The sequence below is a fragment of the Salmo salar genome, chromosome 16 (genome assembly GCF_965601325.2).
Source record: "Salmo salar chromosome 16, fSalSal1, whole genome shotgun sequence".
In the NCBI taxonomy this organism is placed as follows: Eukaryota; Metazoa; Chordata; class Actinopteri; order Salmoniformes; family Salmonidae; genus Salmo; species Salmo salar.
Genome location: NC_138306.1, coordinates 76,550,383 through 76,574,102, shown reverse-complemented (window position 1 = coordinate 76,574,102; position 23,720 = coordinate 76,550,383). Strand labels below are relative to the sequence as shown.

Here is a 23,720-nt window from a genome sequence, read left to right as displayed (position 1 = left end):
CTCACTAACTTTAAGCACCAGCGGTCAGAGCAGCTCACAGATCACTGCACCTGTACACATCTGTAAATAGCCCATCCAACTACCTCATCTCCATAATGTTATTTATTTTTGCTCATTTGCACCCCAGTATCTCTACTTGCACACTCATCTTCTGCACATCTATCACTCCAGTGTTTAATTACCATATTGTAATTATTTTGCCACTATGGCCTATTTATTGCCTAACCTCCGTTATCCTACCTCATTTGCACACACTGTATATAGACTTGTTCTATTGTATTATTGACTCTGTTTGATTATTCCATTTGTAACTCTGTGTTGTTGTTTGTGTCGCACTGCTTTGCTTTATCTTGGCCAGGTCGCAGTTGTAAATGAGAACTTGTTCTCATCTAGCCTACCTGGTTAAATAAAGGTGAAAAATATATATATATATATATATATATATATATATATATATATATATATATATATATATATATATATATATATATATATATATATATATATATATATTTAAATAGTCCAAAAGTCAAAGTCAAAAAGAGATTCAGTTCCTTCAAATCCATGATTCTCAATAATTATTAAATTCAGATCTTTCCCAAAAAAGGTAAATCCACCAAAAAAACGCAAACTCAGAGGGGCACCCATGTCGTCCAGTGCTCGTAGCCCAGATGAGACGGTGGGTTCTCTTGTCTTCATAATCATCTGTGTACCTCTGGTCCACAGTTCCCTGGCTAGAGACATCAGTTAGGAATAAATCATTAGGAATAAGAGTTGGTAACAGACTAACAGTCTACTCATAGTGAGTTGACCAGAAGTATTGCACAATAAAGGGAAATGAAGTGAAAACAGTCTACATTGTTATCACACTCCAACTTACCGTCCTACAATGCTGAATTCTCTTCTGCTGCCCCCTCTCCATTGTTGTACTTCACCGTGTCTTCGTTCAGCAGCACGGACCGCTCTGCAAGAAAACACAATAGGAGAACTCAACTGGAGAAATGGAACCATTCAGAATTAATGTGATTCAAGAATGCCTTAATTACAATGGCACTGATTCTTGCTCTGTTATCACCGTTTATGACAGTTTAAGATGATGCCAGTCTTTCCCATCTATTTGAGACTGAGGTCTATACATTTATCCTGATGCATACAGAGGGACATGTGGTGAACTATCCCTTTCTCATACACACCTCGATTTGCCTCTCCTTTTTCAGCTGCGTTAAGGTCGCCCCCTGGTGCAGCGCTGCCATTCGTTTTAGTCTTATCATCACCCCCTGAGGAAACACACAGAGAAGGTAAAACATGTACTACAGCCTCTCTCCTGAACCACTAGTGTTTCCCAGACAGTGGTTTCTTAGACAGGACAAGCCCTCCCACCACAATGTGTTTTTTAAACCTGACTTGTTCTAACAATCCTCAACATATTTGATGGTAGAATTCCAGTGTAGCACCACTTTCACCTCAATCTGTAACCAGGTTTCCATCCAACCTTTTTATGCGTACCGTGTAAATTTACACCATCAGCACTGTTTACAGCAAACAGAGTAGAAGAGGTTCCTTGAATTTACAATGTATTTGCCCTTTAAATTTGCATAAAGTTGAGAAAAAAAATTCTCGGTGGTGGGATTACAGCTGTACACACACACACACACACACACACACACACACACACACACACACACACACACACACACACACACACACACACACACACACACACACACACACACACACACACACACACACACACACACACACACACACGTGAGCAAAGGTCCCTAATTTAATTAAAACAGATTTCTGTAGATGGCCATTAGTGGAACCGTAACCTCTGCAGAATCAACTACAGCCTCTCTCCTACTGCATCAAACACTGCTTAAAGCTACAATATGTAACTTTTTGGGCGACCCAACCAAATCCACATAGATATGTGAGTTATAGATCTTTCACTCCCATTGCAAGCAAGTCTAAGCGGTAGATCTGTTCTATGTGTGATAGTTCTATGCTTCCCATTTTGGTTTTGTACACCAGTTTCAAACAGATGAATATACAATATTTTTGGTTATGGAAAATATATTTTGCAGAGGTTTAGATGGTAAAATGATTCTCTACACAATGACTGCTTGTTTTTTTCCACATAAACTGAAATTAGGCAAACGATTAGAATTTTATCAACCAGGAATGTTTATACAGTCTTAAACTAACTGGATGCCTTGTTCTGGCTGGACTACATCACTGCCTTTAGTTGAGGGAAAGAAAAGAGAGAAGTTGATCTTAGCATTCTCATACACAGATCACATTAGTATTTGTTGTGTTCACTTCTGGATGACAATGAAAAGGATGCTAAGTGGCAGAATTCCAGGTGAATGCCACTGTGTCTTCTTACCCTCAGGCTTTGACTCATATTTAGGACTACTGGATCTGCTGCTAATGAGAACAGAAGGACAAACTTTCTCTAATCAGATAATTTGAAAGAAACTCCAATACTTATAAAACACAATATAATGTATACTGAACCAAAACAAAATGCTTGTGAGGCATTGTATAACCTGCTGTTTCTACACGACAACGCACACACATGCACACGGGTACATACATACACACAGATGTATGCACAGAAACACTTACTGATAACAGATATTGTATATGTCTTGTCAAGCAGTTTTCTGTTGAACTCCACAGAATAAACTCCACTGTCTGTTTTCTTCAATCCACTGATTCTCAGCTCTCCAGTAGTCTGGTCCAGGGTTGTGCGGCCTTTGAAGGCACCACAGATACCTAGACCACCAAATTCCTTGTCCCAATCTGCCACGTAGTTCTTCCCATGGTTCCATACGATGCTTGTGATGGGGTCAGTCACTGTGGATTTGTCTGGCGTCAACACGAGTACACTTCCCACTTTAAGAGAGAGATCATCTGGAAAGCAGACATTTCATACATGTATCAGAGTATCAATGTATCCAGGGTAACACATTATGGTTGGGGTATAAATATGTAGTCCTAACCCTATTGGCATTGAAAGACATTATTATCAACCTTTACTGTTTATGTCTAGAATTCAGCTATGTAGTCTGAACACTTTGACTAGTATTTCCCCCCTTACCACCACCGGAGCAGAAACGTATATCATTTGGAAAGTATTCAGACCCCTTGACTTTTTCAGAATTTTGTTACATTAGTCTTAACCTAAAATGGCTTCAATACCCCCCCCCCCCCCCCCCCCCCCAATCTACACACAATAGCCCATAATGACAAAGCAAAAACAGGATTGTTTACATTTTTCCAAATGTATAAATAAAAAAATAATAATAATATATTACAGTATTCACATCCTTTACTCAGTACCGTTGGCTGCGATTACAGCCTTGTGTCCTCTTGGGTATGACGCTACAAACTTGGCACACCTGTGTTTTGGGAGTTTCTCCCATTCCTCTCTGCAGATCCTCTCAAGCTCAGTCAGATTGTATGGGGAGCATCGCTGCACAGCTATTTTCAGGACTCTCCAGAGATGTTCAAATCGGGTTCAAGTCCGGGCTCTGACTGGGCCACTCAAGGACATTCAGAGACTTGTCCCAAAGCCTGCGTTGTCCTGCGTTGTCTCCTACGTTGTCTTGGCTGTGTGCTTAGGGTTGCTGTCCTGTTGGAAGGTGACCATCCGCCCCATTCTGAGCGCTCTGGAGCAGGTTTTCATCAAGGATCTCTCTGTACTTTGCTCCGTTAATCTTACCCTCGATCCTGACTAGTGTCCCAGTCCCTGCCACTGAAAAACATCCCCACAGCATGATGATGCCACCACGCTTCACCGTAGGGATGGTGCCAGGTTTCCTCCAGACGTGATGCTTGGCATTCAGGCCAAAGAGTTCAATCTTGGTTTCATCAGACCAGAGTCCTTCAGGTGGTTTTGCCAAACTTCAAGCGGGCTGTCATGTGCCTTTTACTGAAGAGTGGCTTCTGTCTGGCCACTCTACCATAAAGGCCTGATTGGTGGAGTGCTGCAGAGGTGGTTGTCCTTCTAAAAGCTTCTTCCATCTCCACAGAGGAACTCTGGGAGCATCGGGTTCTTGGTCACCTCCCTGACCAAGGCCCTTCTTCCCCGATTGCTCAGTTTGGCTAGGCAGACAGCTCTAGGAAGAGTTTTGCTGGTTCCAAACTTTTTACATTTAAGAACGATGGAGGCCACTGTGTTCTTGGGGACCTTCAATGCTGCAGAAATGTTTTGGTACCCTTCCCAAGATCTGTGTCTTGACACAATCCTGTCTCGGGGCTCTACAGGCAATTCCTTTGACCTCATGGCTTGGTTTTGGCTCTAACATGCACTGTCAACTGTGGGACCTTATATATATATACACAGGTGTGTGTCTTTCCAAATCATGTCCAATCAATTGAATTTACCACAGGTGGACTCCAATCAAGGTGTAGAAACATTTCAAGGATGATCAATGGAAACAGGATGCACCTGAGCTCAATTTTTAGTCTCATTACAAAAGGTTCTGAATACTTATGTAGATAAGGTATTTTATTTTTAAATTCTGTATAAATCTTCCAAAAAAAATCAATAAACCTGTTCTCATTTTGTCATTATGGGGTATTGTGTGTAGATTGATGAGAAAAAAAAATGAATTTAAACCATTTCAGAATAAGGCTGTAATGTAAGAATAAGTGGAAAAAGTCAAGGGTCTGAATACTTTACAAATACACTATAATCCATCCACCTGAAAGGTGTGGCATATCAAGAAGCTGATTAAACAGCATGATCATTACACAGGTGCACCTTGTGCTGTGGACAATAAAAGGCCACTTTAAAATGAGCCGTTTTGAGGGATCGTGCAATTGGCATGCTGACTGCAGGAATGTCCAACTGAGCTGTTGCCATATAATTGAATGTTAATTTATCTGCCATAAGTCGCCTCCAACGCCGTTTTAAAGAATTTGGCAGTACGTCCAACCAGCTTCATAACCACAGACCATGTGTAACCACGCCAGCCCATGACTTCCACATCTGGCTTCTTCACATATGGGATCGTCTGAGACCAGCCACTCAGACAGCTGATTAAACTTGATTTCTGTCTGTAATAAGCCTTTTTATGTAGAAAAAATCATTCTGATTGGCTGGGCCTGGCTCCCCAGTGGGTGGGCCTATGCCCTCCCATGCCCACCCATGGCTGTGCCCCTGTCCAGTCATGTGAAATCCATAGATTAGGGCCTACAGAATTTATTTCAATTGAATGACTTCCTTATATGAACTGTAACTCAGTAAAATTGTTGAAATTGTTGCATTTATATGTTTTTTACTTAGCTTTTAAGAATCAGTAAATTACAGGATTCAACTAATCCGGGACAAATATGTATTGAGTGTAATGTAACTGCCAGAGCACTCTGTTACTGGGTAAACTGTCCACTTAAGTTTCATACACACCTTCATTCCCCTGCCTCTTTTCAGCTTTATTTGCATTGCCTTTCCCTGTTTTGGACACACACACACACACACGTGAGTAAAGGTCCCTAATTGAGTTAAAACAGATTTCTGGTGATGCCGTTAGTGGAACCGTAACCTCTGCAGAATCACACAGAAGGAAAACATCAACTACAGCCTCTCTCCTACTGCATCAAATGCTACTTTAAGAAGTTACTTCTGCTTTATACAGTCTTAAATTAACTGGAATACTTGCCTTGTTCTGGCTGGACTCCATCACTGCCTTTAGCTGAGGAGGAGAAGACGAGAGAAAGGTTGAGTTTAGCATCCTCATACACATACCATTTAAGTATTTGTTGTGTTCACTTCTGGATGACAATGAAAAGGATGCTAAGTGGCAGAATTCCAGTCTAATGACACTGTCTTACCATCAAGTGTCATTGACTTAAACAGCGACTTCATATTTAAAGTAATTAGCAAAAATAAAATAAAATAGCAATCAATGTATGTTCTCGTGATATTCTGAGATATGCAGATGAGCATCTATGCTACTTCTGCTTCATGACGTCTTAAATTAGCTGGACGACTTGCCTCTGGTTTGGTTGTTTCCATCCCTGGCTTTAACTGAAACAACCAAACCGGTCCGGTAGGCATAGTGGAGCATGGTGCTGAATGGACAGCTCCTCGGTACAGGTAGGCATAGTGGAGCGCCATGGTGCTGAATGGACAGCTCATTGGGTACAGGTAGGCATAGTGGAGCATGGTGCTGAATGGACAGCTCCGCGGTACAGGTAGGCATAGTGGAGCTCCATGGTGCTGAATGGACAGCTCCTCGGTACAGGTAGGCATAGTGGAGCATGGTGCTGAATGGACAGCTCCTCGGTACAGGTAGGCATAGTGGAGCATGGTGCTGAATGGACAGCTCAATGGGTACAGGTAGGCATAGTGGAGCATGGTGCTGAATGGACAGCTCCTCGGTACAGGTAGGCATAGTGGAGCTCCTTGGTGCTGAATGGACAGCTCATTGGGTACAGGTAGGCATAGTGGAGCTCCATGGTGCTGAATGGACAGCTCCTCAGTACAGGTAGGTGAAGTGGAGCTCCGTGGCATGGTGCTGAATGGACAGCGCATCTGTCTAGTAGACAGCTATATAATTCTATATATTTAATGATGAGTGTGTGTGACGTTTGGTGTGGCGTTCTTTTATGTTTTTAACGTCTAGACTTTGTTTGTAAAACATCTGTCAACGATGGTTTTACAGTGGTGGGGTGTTGGACTGATCTTGTTTATCGTGTACATACCCGCTACAAACAAACTAAATTATGAAAATGCTGCTGGCAGCGGAGTCCAATACAGCAAAGAGTTTCTACTACAATGCAACTCAAACACGATGGATATCCCAATGGCCCATCTAATCCCTGATTGTCTGCGAGAGGATTACAAACCCAAATGCAAATGTGGAAAACTTGGGGGAATCAGACACCATCTCCCTTGCTGATCAATGCCCAGTCACTGAAGGAGAATGTGGATGAGCTGTCAACGACTCTGCTCTTCAGACACGAATACAGGGAGGCCTGTTTGTTGGTGTTTACTGAGACTTGGCTGGATGACAGAGTCCCGGACAGGGAAGTGGAGCCGGCCGGCATCACACTGGTCAGAGCGGACATTGATCTGACCGTCACAGGGAAACATCACGGCAGGGGCGTCTGCCTGCTTGTCAGGGACCAGTGGTGTAAATCGATGCTGGTAAGAGAGAGACTCCGTACCCCCGACATTGAACTGCTTCTGTGTCACTGTGATCCTACTGTGAGGTCCCCCAATTGTTTGTTACCGTTGTGTACATTCAACCAAAAGCTAATATAACAAAAGCATCAGAGATTATTCCTAATCTGTCTCAGAAACGGGAATCCATCTCCCCCGACGCACCCACATTTATTTTAGGGGATTTTAACAACTGTACTTTGCATAAGGTCCTGTTCATGTACCACCAGTATGTGAAATGTCACACTACAAAAAATAAGATTTGTGCTCTGGGACAATAAATGCTTTCTCTGCCACCAGCAGACCTCCCCTGGGGACATCAGACCACAATAATGTCTACCCACGGCCAACCAACTGTCGCCTCCTGGAGACGGAGAAACCTACAGTTAAAACTGTCCACATCTGGAACAACAATAGTATCACTCGTCTCCAAGGATGTTTTGACTGAACTATGTGGGAGGTACGAGGACAGCAGCTCTGATCTCGATGAACTCACAGGTGTTTCAGACTATGTGAACTTCTGTGTTGAGTCAGTTGTGCCTACTAAAACCTGTAAAATCTTCCCTAACAATAATACTTGGCTATCAAAAAAATCTAAAATCACTACTTAAGGAACAAGGCTGTTTATGCGGAGGGTAAAAGACAGGCTTTAAGAGACATACAACGCGAGATCAAAAGACAGATACTGATAGATAAGGAGACATACAAGCAAAGGGTGGAGAGAACCTTCTCCTCAGATTTCCCTCATTAAAATGCAAATCAATTTATAACATTTTTGACATGCGTTTTTATGGATATTTTTGTTGTTATTCTGTCTCTCACTGATCAAATAAACCTACCATTAAAATTATAGACTGATCCTTTCTTTGGCAGTGGGCAAACGTACAAAATCAGCAGGGGATCAAATACTTTTTCCCCCCACTGTATATATGCTAGTCCACACACTGCTAACTTTAAACTCACATTAGTAATCACCTTCTCATACTGTATGTAGATGTCACTAAAACATGTTCTTCAAATAAATGCCACCACAAATAATATGAGTAACACATTTCTGACAACATCTCCACATATCTGCATTGTCAAAGTGGCCCCATAGAAGTACCATGTAAAAGGTGTGTTAGTGTTACTACCTGTGTTAGTGGGCTGATTGTTATTAGTCTGATTCATGGAGTAATCTCTAGAAGACTTCTCTCCTACAGTGCTGTAAACTGTATCCATGGCAACCCCAGAGAGAACCCCTGAAGATCCAAGGTTGGTGACCTGAACATCCCCTACAGTGTGATAAACAGTATCCGGGGCAACAGAATTCTGATTGTTGCCTGCATCCCCTGTAAAGTTACACCAGCCATCAACATTGTTTACTGTAAACAGAGTAGAATAGGTTCCTTGAATTCAGGAGGTATTTTCCTTTTAAGTTTGCATAAAGTTATGATGAGAAAACATATTCTCGGTTGTGGGATTACAGCTGTGAACTCTCACACTATCATAGTGCATGGAAGTATGTGTATATAGTGCAGTACATGAATCATGTTGTGTTTGTATTACTTTGGGGGCCCTGTCAGCAGGTTGAATAGTGATCAGAGTCAAGTTAAGGTAAAACTTACCAAACATTCCACCACAATACTTTCTCAAAAAGTCAATCCAGGTGTCTTGGGGATATCCTGAGATGAAATAGAAACTCAAAAATGTAAGACATTATTAACATTTTCATTCAAATGGTTCTTTGTTTTCACTGGAATCCAAATGTTCTGTGAAGCAGTGAGTATGAAGAATTGAGACAGGAAGAGACAGAATTATCCTACCTGTCTGTTTCTTCCACACCAAAAATCCTGAGGAGTACAAATATACACATTTTATTTTCCAAGTTGATCCATGGTTGTGTATCTTATGTGTTAGGTTTAACAGAGTGAGAAATAACCCCTCTTAAAGTACAAATCTATGCATTAACCATTCTGTCAGCTGTTGAGTAGGACTTCACCCACATTTACATGCTTAAGCTGCAATAAGGAGACATCATTTCTGAGAGCATGCATACAGTACCTACACAAGGCCGACTTCAAATGCCAAGATCAATGTGAAAGTAACCAGTGCATAAAACAGCTGACGACAAATACAAACTATGCTAGATAAATCCTACACATGCATTGAAATAAAGGCATACATCAAAGGATTTACCCAGGCCTACCATCAACAAGGACGCAAATCACAAAATCTACACATGCTTTTTTAAAGGAACCTAAGGCTGCGTCCGTGATTCAACACCACTGAATGGACAGCGCCTCAGGACAGCGCCTCAGGACAGGTAGGCATAGTGGAGCTCCATGGTGTGGTGCTGAATGGACAGCTCCTCGGTACAGGTAGGTATAGTGGAGCTCCGTGACGTGGTGCTGAATGGACAGCTCCTCGGTACAGGTAGGCATAGTGGAGCTCTGTGGTGTGGTGCTGAATGGACAGCGCCTCAGGACAGGTAGGCATAGTGGAGCTCCATGGGGTGGTGCTGAATGGACAGCGCCTCTGTCCAGTAGACAGCTATATCATGATTTAGTTTGTGGGCAGTTAGACATTTTTTGGGCATGGTTAGGTAGCCTACAATGCGTATATGAAAATCATAACTGACACGCAGAACTTTAGAAATGGTAGGAATAATTGTAAATAGGCACTACAGATGAAAAAGGTTGCCGACCCCCTAGACTATAGTCACCATTGTGGAACGGTGCATACAGTGTAGATCTATAATGACTTCCCACCAACGGTCTTTGTAGAAAGTGGGAAGAGCACGAGACAATGTTGGTGGGAAGTCATTAGTGTCTTCAACAACACAGGAGGAGAGAACACGAACAGACTAAAAACCATAAGTAGCCAAGCTTTATATATATAAAAAAGATATATTTAATTTGGGGAAGTTGTTTCTGTTGTGTTTATTTTTATAACAATACATGAAACCAAAATGGCATTAGCCTCCTGGGCAGAATGAATGAAGATACCAATTAGGCTACAGCTATCACAACCAACATTTTAATAGAAATAAAATAGCTTTTGGTTTCCAATGGTCACCAAAAAGTAGGGCTCCCCCACCTCCCAATTCCCTGGCTATCAGATTACAACAGATTCAAAGCAATCGGAGACCGGCCTAAACTGCTTACCGGCAAAACAAACTGGTATTCTCTGTTCTCTGGTTTCTAAAAGTGAAAGAAAAGGCACCATGCTGGCAGCTGCTCTCCGAGCCATGCCATCCAATACTCTAAACAGTCGTTGCATTTTAATCAGGATTGGAATGATTTGTCTACTTTACCTACTTTAAATGATTGTTCTTGAGCTACCCTGCTATACCAAATGGAAGCCCCTGGTGGAAACCCCCAGAGTTGGGGAGCAACTGATTACATGTAACCTACCCAACCCTGGAAACTCCCTACTTTGTATGGTAAAGCCACACACAGCCAAAATGAATCATCCTTTTATGGACCTGCAGATAGGCCTTATGCACCGTCACATATTACAGTTATAGTGGATGGTTGATATGGTAACGAAAATGTAGCATACTTGGGCGACTAGGGGAGAATCTCAATGGCATACTCCTTGCATCCTCTCTCCTACTTCTCAAAACCCATTGGATGAGAAAGCCAGAGGTCCCTCCACTCTGGCCTTCTCCTCCAATGATTTTTGAGAAGGAAGCGAGGAGAGAGGATGCAAGGAGTAAACAATTAAGATTCTACCCACGGCTTAATCTTAGCTGTTTCCTAACATTATATTTTATTGACTTGTGTGTGTTGTGATGTACTTCAAGCATGCCACGATGGCGGGAAGTATTTGCATAAAGTTCAGCTTTCCCAACTTTGGTCCCGCCCTGTTCACGACCCTCGGCCATGCTAGCAACTGTCCCTCGCACACTTCGCATCTCTTCCATTGGAAATGAATGGCTATCTGTGGTTTCATGGCCCACATCATCATCATCATTGAGGCACTGTGAGCCGTTTATTTCAAGTCATTTTTCTAGTTTGTTTGTAACAAAGAGTTTTGTAGAATGTTGACTGTGGCTATGTATTCAGCCTTCATAGCAGACATGAGCTTTCTGTGAAAGTAAAACTTGCCTGTTGAGCCACTCGATTGAAAAAAAACAGGATGGATGTAGCCTATAACAAAGGTAAAATAACCTAGCCAGCAATTTCACATCTATGCAATATCCATTGTACTCTTGGGTTATGAGAATATGAAATATTCTTATTCATGTCACTGAGGGAGAGAGGGTAATGTATAACATTTACATTATGTCAGGATATGTTATTGTTAGCCATCAGAGATCCTATGGGTGGGGTCTTCTGGGAGGAGAAGAGACACAGTCTGGGACCAGTCACCATGACAGGCGTAAGTTGGGGAGGAGTGAGCACTTTGGGGCAGAGGTCAGGTCAGATGAAGTGAGGAAGAACAGATATCACTAAGGTTCTGTCTTGCAACAGAGATGCATTGGCAGGTTCAGAAGTGTAGGAGGAGACTCAGCATAGGAAAAAGGATTACATATCAGTGCTTGTGTGAATATGTCTTTGTCTAATGCAGCTGTATTGATCCTCTGGGATGAATAAACTTGGTTTAAGCTTTCATAGTGTCCGTCAAATTTTTACTCTGAGAATTAGAACCTAACAGTACGATAAACATATTTTAGGTTAACACAAAGTAATTACCATCCTTTTTGCTGATTCATTCAGATTAGACTAATCCATACTGTGCACTGTCCAAATTGGTGCCTCACTGTAACACATTATGAAGACTGTGACCTACAGCAGGTGGTGCATCTAACCCCTTGTCTTGACTGTAACAGTAGCCTGAACACTACTGTAAATACAGGTAGAACAGGTATCCCCTTCAGGGGGTATAGCTCACTGTTGTTGCTGCTGTTATGTCAATCTGTGCTTCAGAACTATGTACATGTACAGTGTTCTGTTACTAGAGATGTGCTGTTCTTACCTGTTATGACGATGACAACGAGTGCTACAATGGTAACGACAACACCAACAACAACGGTATTGGAAGACTCTGAAATGAAAACACATTTTGTATTGATACTTTGACAGGAGTTTATCAGGTATTCAACATAGTTCCGCACTCAAAATGTCCTACAACACTAACAGTGTTACTGACATATCAACACATAAGACTGTAACACACTTATGAGGAGGCAGGGTAGCCTAGTGGTTAGAGTGTTGGACTAGGAACCGAAAGGTTGCAAGATGGAATCCCTGAGCTGACAAGATAAAAATCTGTCGTTCTACCCCTGAACAAGGCAGTTAACCCACTGTTCCTAGGCTGTCATTGAAAATAAGAATTTGTTCTTAACTGACTTGCCTAGTTAAATAAAGGTTAAATAAATGAGTGTCCACTCACCTGGACCAAACACCTCTCCAACTGGCTCACTGACTTCCTCACTAACAGCATTCTTCATCTTGCAGGTGTACTTGTAACCATTGTTTGATTTGCCAGTGTCGCTCTTAGAGACAGTAAGCTGTTTGCCTACAACCTCCCATGCTCTCTCTCCCAATTTCCATCTGTAGGTGACTGGTTCAGCATCAGTGGTGTCACCTTCACAGGTCAGAGTGCAGGAGGTTTTGTCTGGGTTACAGGAAGAAGTGATTGTGGGTTTGGGGACTGGCTCTGTAAATAGAGGAAAGAAACAGGAATAATTTGGGGAAATGCTTGTGAGGCACTGCAATACATAACCTGCTGTTTCTACATGACCACGCACGCACACACATACACACACATACACACACAGAAACACACAGAAACACTTACTGATAACAGATAGTGTATATGTCTTGTCAAGCAGTTTGCTGTTAAACTCCACAGAATAAACTCCACTGTCTGTTTTCATCAATCCACTGATTCTCAGCTCTCCAGTAGTCTGGTCCAGGGTTGTACGGTTTTTGAAGGCAGCATAGATGTCCAGACCACCAAAATCCTTGTCCCACTCTGCCACCTTGTTCTTCCCATGCTTCCATAGGATGGTTGTGATGGGGTCAGTCACTGTGGACTTGTCTGGCGTCAACACCAGCTCACCTCCCACTTTAAGAGAGAGATCATCTGGAAAGCAGACATTTCATACATGTATCAGATCATCAATGTATCCAGGGTAACACATTATGGTTAGGGTATAAATATGAAGTCCTAAACCTATTGGCATTGAAAGAGACATTATCATCAACCTTTACTGTTTATATCTAGAATTCTGCTTGCTGGGTGTATCTGGTCTATGTAGTCTGAACACTTTGACTAGTATGTTCCCCTCATCACCACCACTGGAACAGAAATGTATGTAGACAACACCATAGACTAAAGTCTTTGTCTACACCCTGTTCACTATTATATCACTAGCTAGGTTTCCATCCAATTTACGACTGATTTTCATGCTATTACTCTAAAATATGCATAAAACAATAATCACATTTTCCCACCAGAGATATGTTTCCATCAAACTGACTTTTTGATGATAAGTCTGTGAATGATGAGGTAGTGTAAATAGCCCTCCGCACCTCTCTGATTCAGAGGGGTTGGGTTAAATGCGGAAGACAGATTTCAGTTGAATAAATTCAGTTGTACAACTGACTAGGTACCCCCCTTTCCCTTTCACTTGACATAAAAATAACTTTTGCAGATGTACCAAATGAAAAATACAAATTTAAATGGGTTCCATCGCATTTTCAACTATACTGATGGTTTGTCACAAACTGCTGTGTTATATAGACTGCTGTGTTATATAGACTGTTGCGTTATATAGACTGTTGCGTTATATAGACTGTTGCGTTATATAGACTGCTACGTTATATAGACTGTTGTGTTATATAGACTGTTGTGTAATATAGACTGTTGTGTTATATAGACTGTTGTGTTATATAAACTGCTGTGTTATGTAAACTGCTGTGCATTATAGACTGTTGTGTTATATAGACTGTTGTGTTATATAGACTGTTGTGTTATATAGACTGCTGTGTTATATAAACTGCTGTGCATTATAGACTGTTGTGTTATATAGATTGTTGTGCGTTATATAGACTGTTGTGTTATATAGACTGTTGTGTTATATAGACTGCTGTGTTATATAGACTGTTGTGTTATATAGACTGTTGTGCGTTATATAGACTGTTGTGTTATATAGACTGTTGTGTTATATAGACTGCTGTGTTATATAGACTGCTGTGTTATATAGATTGTTGTGCGTTATATAGACTGTTGTGTTATATAGACTGTTGTGTTATATAGATAGTTGTGCGTTATATAGACTGTTGTGTTATATAGACTGTTGTGTTATATAGACTGTTGTGTTATATAGACTGCTGTGTTATATAGACTGTTGTGTTATATAGACTGTTGTGTTATATAGACTGTTGTGTTATATAGACTGTTGTGTTATATAGACTGCTGCGTTATATAGACTGCTGTGTTATATAGACTGTTGTGTTATATAGACTGCTGTGTTATATAGACTGCTGTGTTATATAGACTGTTGTGTTATATAGACTGTTGTGTTATATAGACTGCTGCGTTATATAGACTGCTGTGTTATATAGACTGCTGTGTTATATAGACTACTGTGTTATATAGACTGTTGCGTTATATAGACTGCTGTGTTATATAGACTGCTGTGTTATATAGACTGCTGTGTTATATGGACTGCTGTGTTATATAGACTACTGTGTTATATAGACTGTTGCGTTATATAGACTGCTGTGTTATATAGACTGCTGTGTTATATAGACTGCTGTGTTATATAGACTGTTGTGTTATATAGACTGTTGTGCGTTATATTTTTTATTTCACCTTTATTAACCAGGTAGGCCAGTTGAGAACAAGTTCTCATTTACAACTGCGACCTGGCCAAGATAAAGCAAAGCAGTGCGACAAAAACAACAACACAGAGTTACACATGGGTTAAACAAACGCACAGTCAATAACACAATAGAAAAATCTGTATACAGTGTGTGCAAATTAAGTAAGGAGGTAAGGCAATAAATAGGCCAATGGTGGCGAAGTAATTACAATTTAGCAATTTACACTGGAGTGATATATATGCAGATGTGCAAGTAGAAATACTGTTGTGCAAAAAAGCAGAAAAACAAAAACCAATATGGGGATGAGGTAGGTAGTTTGTTGGATGGGCTATTTACAGATGGGTTGTGTACAGCTGCAGCGATCAGTAAGCTGCTCTGACAGCTGACGCTTAAAGTTATTGAGGGAGATAAGTCTCCAACTTCAGTGATTTTTGCAATTCGTTCCAGTCATTGGCAGCAGAGAACTGGAAGGAAAGGCGGCCAATGAAGTGTTGGCTTTGGGGATGACCAGTGAAATATACCTGCTGGAGCGTGTGCTACGGGTGGGTGTTGCTATGGTGACCAGTGAGCTGAGATAAGGCGGAGCTTTACCTAGCAAATACTCATAGAGCCAGTGGGTTTGGCGACGAATATGTAGCAAGGACCAGCCAACGAGAGCATACAGGTCGCAGTGGTGGGTAGTATATGGGGCTTTGGTGACAAAACGGATGGCACTATGATAGACTGCATCCAATTTGCTGAGTGGAGGCTATTTTGTAAATGACATCGCCGAAGTCAAGGATCGGTAGGATAGTCAGTTTTACGAGGGTATGTTTGGCAGCATGAGTGAAGGAGGCTTTGTTGCGAAATAGGAAGCCGATTCTAGATTTAACTTTGGATTGGAGATGCTTAATGTGAGTCTGGAAGGAGAGTTTACAGTCTAACCAGACACCCATGTATTTATAGTTGTCCACATATTCTACGTCTGAACCGTCCAGAGTAGTGATGCTAGTCGGGCGGGCGGGTGCGGGCAGCGATCGGTTGAAGAGCATGCATTTAGTTTTACTTGCATTTAAGAGCAGTTGGAGGCCACGGAAGGAGAGTTGTATGGCATTGAAGCTCGTTTGGAGGTTTGTTAACACAGTGTCCAAAGAAGGGCCAGAAGTATACAGAATGGTGTCGTCTGTGTAGAGGTGGATCAGATAATCACCAGCAGCAAGAGCGACATCATTGATGTATACAGAGAAGAGAGTCGGCCGCGAGAATTGAACCATGTGGCACCCCCATAGAGACTGCCAGATGTCCAGACAACAGGCCCTCTGATTTGACACACTGACATAACTGAGAAGTAGCTAGTGAACCAGGTTTGGCAGTCATTAGAGAAACCAAGGCTGTTGAGTCTGCCAATAAGAATGCGGTGACTGACAGAGTCGAAAGCCTTGGCCAGGTCGATGAAGACGGCTGCACAGTACTGTCTTTTATCGATGGCGGTTATGATATGGTTTATGACCTTGAGCGTGGTTGAGGTGCACCCATGACCAGCTCGGAAACCAGATTGCATTGCAGAGAAGGTACGTTGGGATTCGAAATGGTCGGTGATCTGTTTGTTCACTTGGCTTTCGAAGACTTTAGAAAGGCAGGGCAGGATGGACATAGGTCTGCAACAGTTTGGGTCTAGAGTGTCTCCCCCTTTGAAGAGGGGGATGACCGCGGCCAATTTCCAATTTTTAGGAATCTCAGACAATATGAAAGACCGGTTGAACAGACTAGTAATAGGGGTTGCAACAATGGCGGCGGATAATTTTAGGAAGAGAGGGTCCAGATTGTCTAGCCCAGCTGATTTGTAGGGATCCAGATTTTGCAGCTCTTTCAGAACATCAGCTATCTGGATTTGGGTGAAGGAGAAGCAGGAGTGGGGCTTGGATCACTTGCTGCGGGGGGTGTAGAGCTGTTGGCCGGGGTTGGGGTAGCCAGGTGGAAAGCATGGCCAGCCGTAGAATAATGCTTATTGAAATTCTCGATTATCGTGGATTTATCAGTGGTGACAGTGTTTCCTAGTCTCAGTGCAGTGGACAGCTGGGAGGAGGTACTCTTATTCTCCATGGACTTTACAGTGTCCCAAAACCTTTTGGAATTAGTGCTGCAGGATGCAAATTTCTGTTATAGACTGCTGTGCTTTATAGACTGCTATGTTATATAGACTGCTGTCTGTTGTGTTATATAGACTGCTATGTTATATAGACTGTAGCATTATATAGACTGCTGTGCGTTATATAAACTGCTGTGCGTTATATAAACTGTTGCGCTATATAGACCACTGTGTTATATAGGCTGTTGTCTGTTGTGTTATATAGACTGCTGCGTTATATTGACTGTATTATAGACTGTTGTGTTATATAGTAAATGTGCCCAATCTGGTCTTGGCACATGCACTCTAGCCAACAGCTCACAGCTACAGTGGGGGTAAACTATCTATATTATGGATATTATGGATAACAGCTACAGTGGGGGTAAACTATCTACATTATGACATTATTATGGATAAGAGCGATTATTATTTTCATTTGTCAAATGGCCGCAAAGCATCAATCGTCATGTCACCAAAATAAGAATGTCAATATTTATTGGAAAGAAGCATCAAACTCAACACCTTGCACTTTCACCATCCTCTGAAGTTGATCATCATTTATTTCATCTGTAGCCTAATAAACTGCATACAGTACCTTCCCGAGTCATAGTGGGAGGACCACACAACATATTATCACGTGACTCCAAGTTTACTTCGATATGATGGTTATTATATCAATATTTGTGCATAAAGGAGGGAAGGCGTTATGGGGGCCTGCCCACCCTACTGTACCTCCTTGCCTCCTCCTCCAAGTAAAATATTTAAATATTGATCATTTATTTGACCGAGACGCACGCCGACAGAAAGAATCATCAATCTCAGATAAAGCATCAGAGCGAGCGAAACAGCGCCCCTCTGTCTATGTATGTGTAGATCATGTATCTGATGCTGTCTGGACAAAAGGAGTATGACATGTCATACTTTATCTGGCCAGACAGTATCAGATACATGGGCTACATATAGTAAGACAGAGGGGCGCTGTTTCACTTGCTAGTTTCAGCAGAGAGGAAGAGGCTCAGCGAGAGGGTTCACTCTCACCAAAATCTGTCCTGAATAAGTCCGCAGTCTCCGGACAATTCTTGCACATTCATTGTTACATTGTGTGAATTGTTTGCCCTTTTGATTTTGATCAATACCCCATGTAAAGGGGGTGGCCAAATAGCCCGTGGATGACCCCCAGCTCTTTTCTTCTTCAAAGCCATGTTGTTTTCTGTTGTTTTTTTATGCTAGGCTAGCTAGCTAGTTAGCTTCCACCTCTTCCACCTGGTTTTGTCACGAGCTCCCATTGGCTATTGCTGATCACCGTTCTCAAAACTTGTGGTTGCACATCTCACACTTCAAGAGCATTGCAGATTTTGTGCAGATAAAATCAAACATGTTTGAAAATATTGGGGCGTCTGAGACTGCTCAAAGACAAGATCGGTAGCCCTCAGATTGTGTCTTTGACCTACTCACATTAAACGTGCATCGCCCCGAGTAGACAACGACATGGGGATTTTGTCTCCAATTTCAAAAACTGGGTCTGGGACAGCTAAATCATGGACAAAATCGTGTAGTGTACACCTGGCTTAAGGCGAGAGCACCAACCTCTGCCATATGGACACATTGATACACTGTGGTCCACTGGCAGCTATAGAACTCAGAGAGAGGCCTACTGCTGCATTGGCGTATAGACTATAACTTCCATCATCAACTAAAATAAGATAGATATGCCTAAACCGACAATTAAAACAGTCGAAAATATCCTGATGAAAATTCTGGTTCTTTCAATCACATTCATCTCTCTACTCCGCCTGTCTGCCTCCCTTTCTATCTGTCTTGACTTGAGATATTACTAGTGAAGTGCAACATTGTATCAAATATCTACTGGATCCAGCCAGAAGCTGTCCCTAGAAAACTTGGAACATTATATCAACTAGCCTATTCCGGGCCCTCAGAGTTTCCTGCACCAGAGAGCTTGGGACAGATGTTTCTGCTGGATATATGGGATCATCAGATGATATTTGATATCAATATCTATGATATTTTGCATTATCACACCAAGGCTTGGTGATTATCGAGTGTTGGAAAGATTTTTCAAATACTGAGGAACTATCATTTGCAATGGACATTAAAAAAACAGACAATTTACAATGTGTAAAGTGGAGAAAAAATTACTGAGAAGCTCAGCTTATTAGTGGTGGACGTGGTGAGTTAAGACAATCAGACATCCGACATTGCCAAACAGGCACTTTCCTACAGTTCCATGCAGCAGGCCAGGTAGGCCTACTTCTATGAGTGCCCATACGAGCACGCTCCTCCAACGTTATCAGGACAGAGAAACCAGACACATGCTCATTGCTCACGGGAGCACTTCAAACAGAAGACAATGAAAAGATTGACAAAACTCATAATGGTTATGAAATAAACCAAAACTTGTTTCTCAAAAGTGTAGCAGGTTCTGAATTCTGCAAACAACGTTTCCACTCTGAGAATGAGAATAGTATATGACTCTAATTAATATGTGCATTAACAGTCATTAATGTAACCAAATGACGAGGGATTAACTAGGCCTACAGAGGCCTAGGACTACAGATGACATATGTAATGGGGAAGTGATAAAAAAATACAATCAAAGGGCAAACAAGTCACACAATGAAACAATGAATGGGCAAGAATTGGTAGGAGACAGCTGAGTGCATTCTGGAGAGAGACATGCCATATCTTCACCACACACCACTTCTCTTCTTCTTGTTGCAACATAAAAAATTATACTTTAGACACATTACCTTCACACATATTTCATTTGCTTTTCACTGACAGCCACAACTCAATGACATTTTTTTTTTTAACATTTAACCTTTATTTAACAAGGCAAGAACAAATTCTTATTTACAAAGACGGCCTACCGGAGAACAGTGGATTAACCAGCAACCTTTCGGTTACTGGCCCAACGCCCTAACCACTAGGCTACCTGCCGCCCCAGACATATTGCCACGCCCGCTGCCCAAATTGTGGGATTCCAAAATAGGCTTACACTTATTCACTTGTGATTTGAAACAATCTAGAGCTATTTTTTTTAAAGAAGCTATTGATCCTCTATGGCTAAGTTATGCTCTCTGGTGAAGTATTTTAATGATCCTCTGTGGCTAAGTCATGCTCTCTGGTGAAGTATTTTAATGATCCTCTGTGGCTAAGTCATGCTTTCTGGTGAAGTATTTTAATGATCCTCTGTGGCTAAGTCATGCTCTCTGGTGAAGTATTTTGATGATGCTCTGTTACTAAGTCATGCTCTCTGGTGAAGTATTTTAATGTTCTTATTTAGACAGGAGTAATTATATAACTGTGGCAAAACAATCTGTTCAGGCGTGTGATCAGGTGCCACAAAGAGGGACTTTGGAAAATTAAAATTGGCTCAGAACAGGGCAGCACGGCTGGCCCTTAAATGTACACGGAGAGCTAACATTAATGATATGCATGTCAATCTCTCATGGCTCAAAGTGGAGGAGATTGACTTCATCACTACTTGTTTTTGTAAGAGGTGTTGACAAGCTGAATGCACTGAGCTGTTTTAAACTACTAGCTCACAGCTCAGACACCCATGCATACCCCACAAGACATGCCACCAGAGGTCTCTTCACAATCCCCTAGTCCAGAACAGACTATGGGAGGTTCACAGTACTACATAGAGCCATGACCACATGGTACTCTATTCCACATCAGGTAACTGACGCAAGTAGTAGAATCAGATTTTAAAAAACAGATAAAAATATCCCTTATGGAACAGCAGGTACCATGAAGAGACACACACACAGGTACAGACACACACATACACACACAAACTCTACACAGATGTACATTGTAATATTGTTGTATGGTGGTATTATACATTTGTATTGTAGATGTGTAGTGGTTTAAAAATGTTATATGATGTACTGTTTTCATGTGTAATGTAAGTGCCTTAATGTGTTTGGACCCCAGGAAGAGTAGCTGCTGCCTTGGCATCCCTAGTAAATACTTTAGGGGAAGCCAGCCTCCTATATCTAGCCTATGGATCTGATGCTGTCTGGACAGAAATAGTATAACATGCCATACTCTTTTGGTCCAGACACAATCAGATACATTGTTTACACATACTGAGACAGAGGGGCGCTGTTTCGCTCGCTTGGATTCTTTATCTGAGATTGATGGGTCTTTCTGTCGGCCTGCGTCTCAGTCAAATAAATGATCAATATTTCAATATTTTATTTGGATGCCCCCCCCCCCCCCCCCTAAGGCTCGCCCATAAGGCCGGGCCTGCCATGATCACGCAGACCCTTCTGTAGGTTTTAGCCTTGGTTATGCCAGGATTCAACATGTGATAACTTCCTAACTTCCTGAACTTGGCTCTGTGTGTAGCTAAGCGGAATTTGAAGGGTGCGGTCTGTAACGTAACCCACATAGACGTCGTTTAAAACCATTCTTCAATAGGAAGAGCGTGTTTAGGCTATGTCCATCACTCCATAATGTCGTTTATGATTTCAGATTGCCATCTTTCTTATTTTCTTTGATATGAATCCCACTCTGCGGCTACAGCGCAGTGTTCATAAGGCACGTGATCTTACATATACCCATTGTTCATGATAATCAAATATTATGATGTGACGTGTAGGCTAGGCTATACAACTAGCACACAATAGCAAACAAGTAGCCTAACAAATATTAGGTAGGCCAAACGCTACGTTCGGCCCGCCAGTCGGTTCAACTTACCTTCGGAGACCACCGTTCGCACCAGATAAAGCCAGAAGCACAATCGGATAAGCGTTAGTTTGGACATATTTGTTAGTTCGTTCGTAAAAGTAAATTCACATGAGATATGCTAAAACACTGTGTGGTTAATAACCTAGCCTACCGAGGCTGTGAAAGTGAAAGTAAAATGTGGATTTTAGTCCCCCCCTCTGCCTTCCTCTGAAGTCATGACCACTTGGTTGAAAATAACGTTCCATTTGACTTGTAAATAATGTTTAATAGTTGAAATACAATCACACTGTACACCAACACATTGTATAATGTTGATATGCTATAATAACTTTAATATAATGTTTTTCTAACCACGTCTGGAATGTTCCTTGCCCATACCTGGTCTCTGGCGCCTCCCTGTGTGTATAATTGGCTTCAATGTACAGAATGATATATTTTATCTAGAATTGATCGGGTCACTGTGCTGTAATGTAACCAAAGTTTGCAATATTGTAATATTCAAAGGTAACTTAATAACTATAGTTAATTTAATTTTCCTCCTGTCCACTGAGCCTACTGTATGAGGCATGCACACTAAAACATTCACACAATGAAATATTTTATTATAAAATAATAAGTTTGTCATCTTGTCAACATTTCATTATAATTCACATTACTCAAAGTTTATTCCCTGTGAAGTACACAGAGTATCTGAGCTACTCTCTATTGCTGTACATGCTGTATCTGAGCTGGTGTCTACTGGTCCAGAGGGTGCACCTGAACTGTAGTTTACTGGAGTAGATAGTGTACCTACATGCTGTGGCTCTGAGACCAGCTGACAATCCTGTCCTGCTTCTATCAGGAGTGTCTGTACTGTCTGACACTGAGCTAGTGGGTCTCCTCAGACCTGATAGGTCAGGTGTTCCTCTCTCTGTCTACCTGACCACTGCTCCTCTGGGTTTCCATTGTATTCAACGCACTTCCTTGTTCTACACCCATCTGATAGCCATGATAGTGTCTTATAGATCAGGGTTTTCCAAATGTTTTCACTCGGGCCCCCCTTGGGTCTTGATGTATGCGAATTCAGGATGGAGGTGTTTGTTTGGGAGGAGTTAGGTTCTTTCACCTCTATCTCTGACGCTCCATATTTGTCCTTTCTCTGTGGGGTTGGTGGAGACCTCTGACCGTCAGTCTGGCTGTTGAGTGTGGCTCTGCTGGATTCATCCTCTTCCTTCCCTTCATCCTGTCTTTTCTCTTCCTTCCCCTCTCCATCTCTTCTACCCTCTTCCTCCCCTTCTTGTCTTCCCTCGTTCTCGTCATCTCCCCCCGTCTCTGCATCATAATCTCAGACCATTGCCTCATGTGACTCCTGGTCAGATCCATTCCCATAATCCTCTGTCCCTCCCCCACAGTGTATCCTGATTGTGGTTCAGGCTGTATCCATCTCTGGTATCCATCTCTGGTATCCATCACTGGTATCCATCTCTGGGCTTTGGAGGGGGTCAGATGAGTCCGTGACATAGCCTCTTCCTTCACTTCCCTCTCTCTTTCTCCCTCTCCGTTTCCAGATACCTTAGTCAGTGTCCTCACCTGAGATCTAGGCTGGAAGGCATTGGAATTCCGGCCCTGATTCTGGTCATTTCGTTTGAGCAGGCTATTACTCACAACATCACCTGTGTTATCAGTAGATCCTGCCTCATCTAGTAATGGCTGCTTCTCTTCCTCACTCTCTCTGGATATCACAGCCTTGCTGGTGTGGGTAATCTGGTTATACTTAACAATAAAGGGGAAAGGGGAAAGGGGGATACCTAGTCAGTTGTATAACTGAATACATTCAACTGAAATGTGTCTTCCGCAATTAATCGACATCCACGTGTTCGGCGCCCGGAGAACAGTGGGTAAACCTTAAGCCATTTTG

The 23,720-nt window shown here is 41.9% G+C and overlaps 1 protein-coding gene across 7 annotated transcripts in view; it reads right to left on the bottom strand.

Moving 5' to 3' along the window:
• Nucleotides 1-478: 478 nt before the first annotated feature.
• Nucleotides 479-23,720, bottom strand: part of LOC106592084 (uncharacterized) — a 143,219-nt gene continuing 119,977 nt past the window's right edge. For 4 of the 7 annotated variants that reach the window (XM_082962952.1, XM_082962957.1, XM_082962954.1 and 1 more), the window contains 2 exons: nucleotides 881-964; nucleotides 479-734 (listed from right to left, as the gene is read on the bottom strand). In XM_082962952.1, coding sequence (XP_082819078.1) covers nucleotides 885-964 — 80 coding nt within the window. In that variant the 3' untranslated portion in view covers nucleotides 479-734; nucleotides 881-884. Of the gene's footprint in view, nucleotides 735-880; nucleotides 965-1,193; nucleotides 1,278-2,631; nucleotides 2,920-5,419; nucleotides 5,465-5,672; nucleotides 5,706-8,784; nucleotides 8,842-8,982; nucleotides 9,010-12,139; nucleotides 12,209-12,556; nucleotides 12,824-12,964; nucleotides 13,253-21,832; nucleotides 22,036-23,720 lie in introns of those variants that run through there. The other 3 variants (XM_082962955.1, XM_082962956.1, XM_082962953.1) reach the window with 3 other exon arrangements.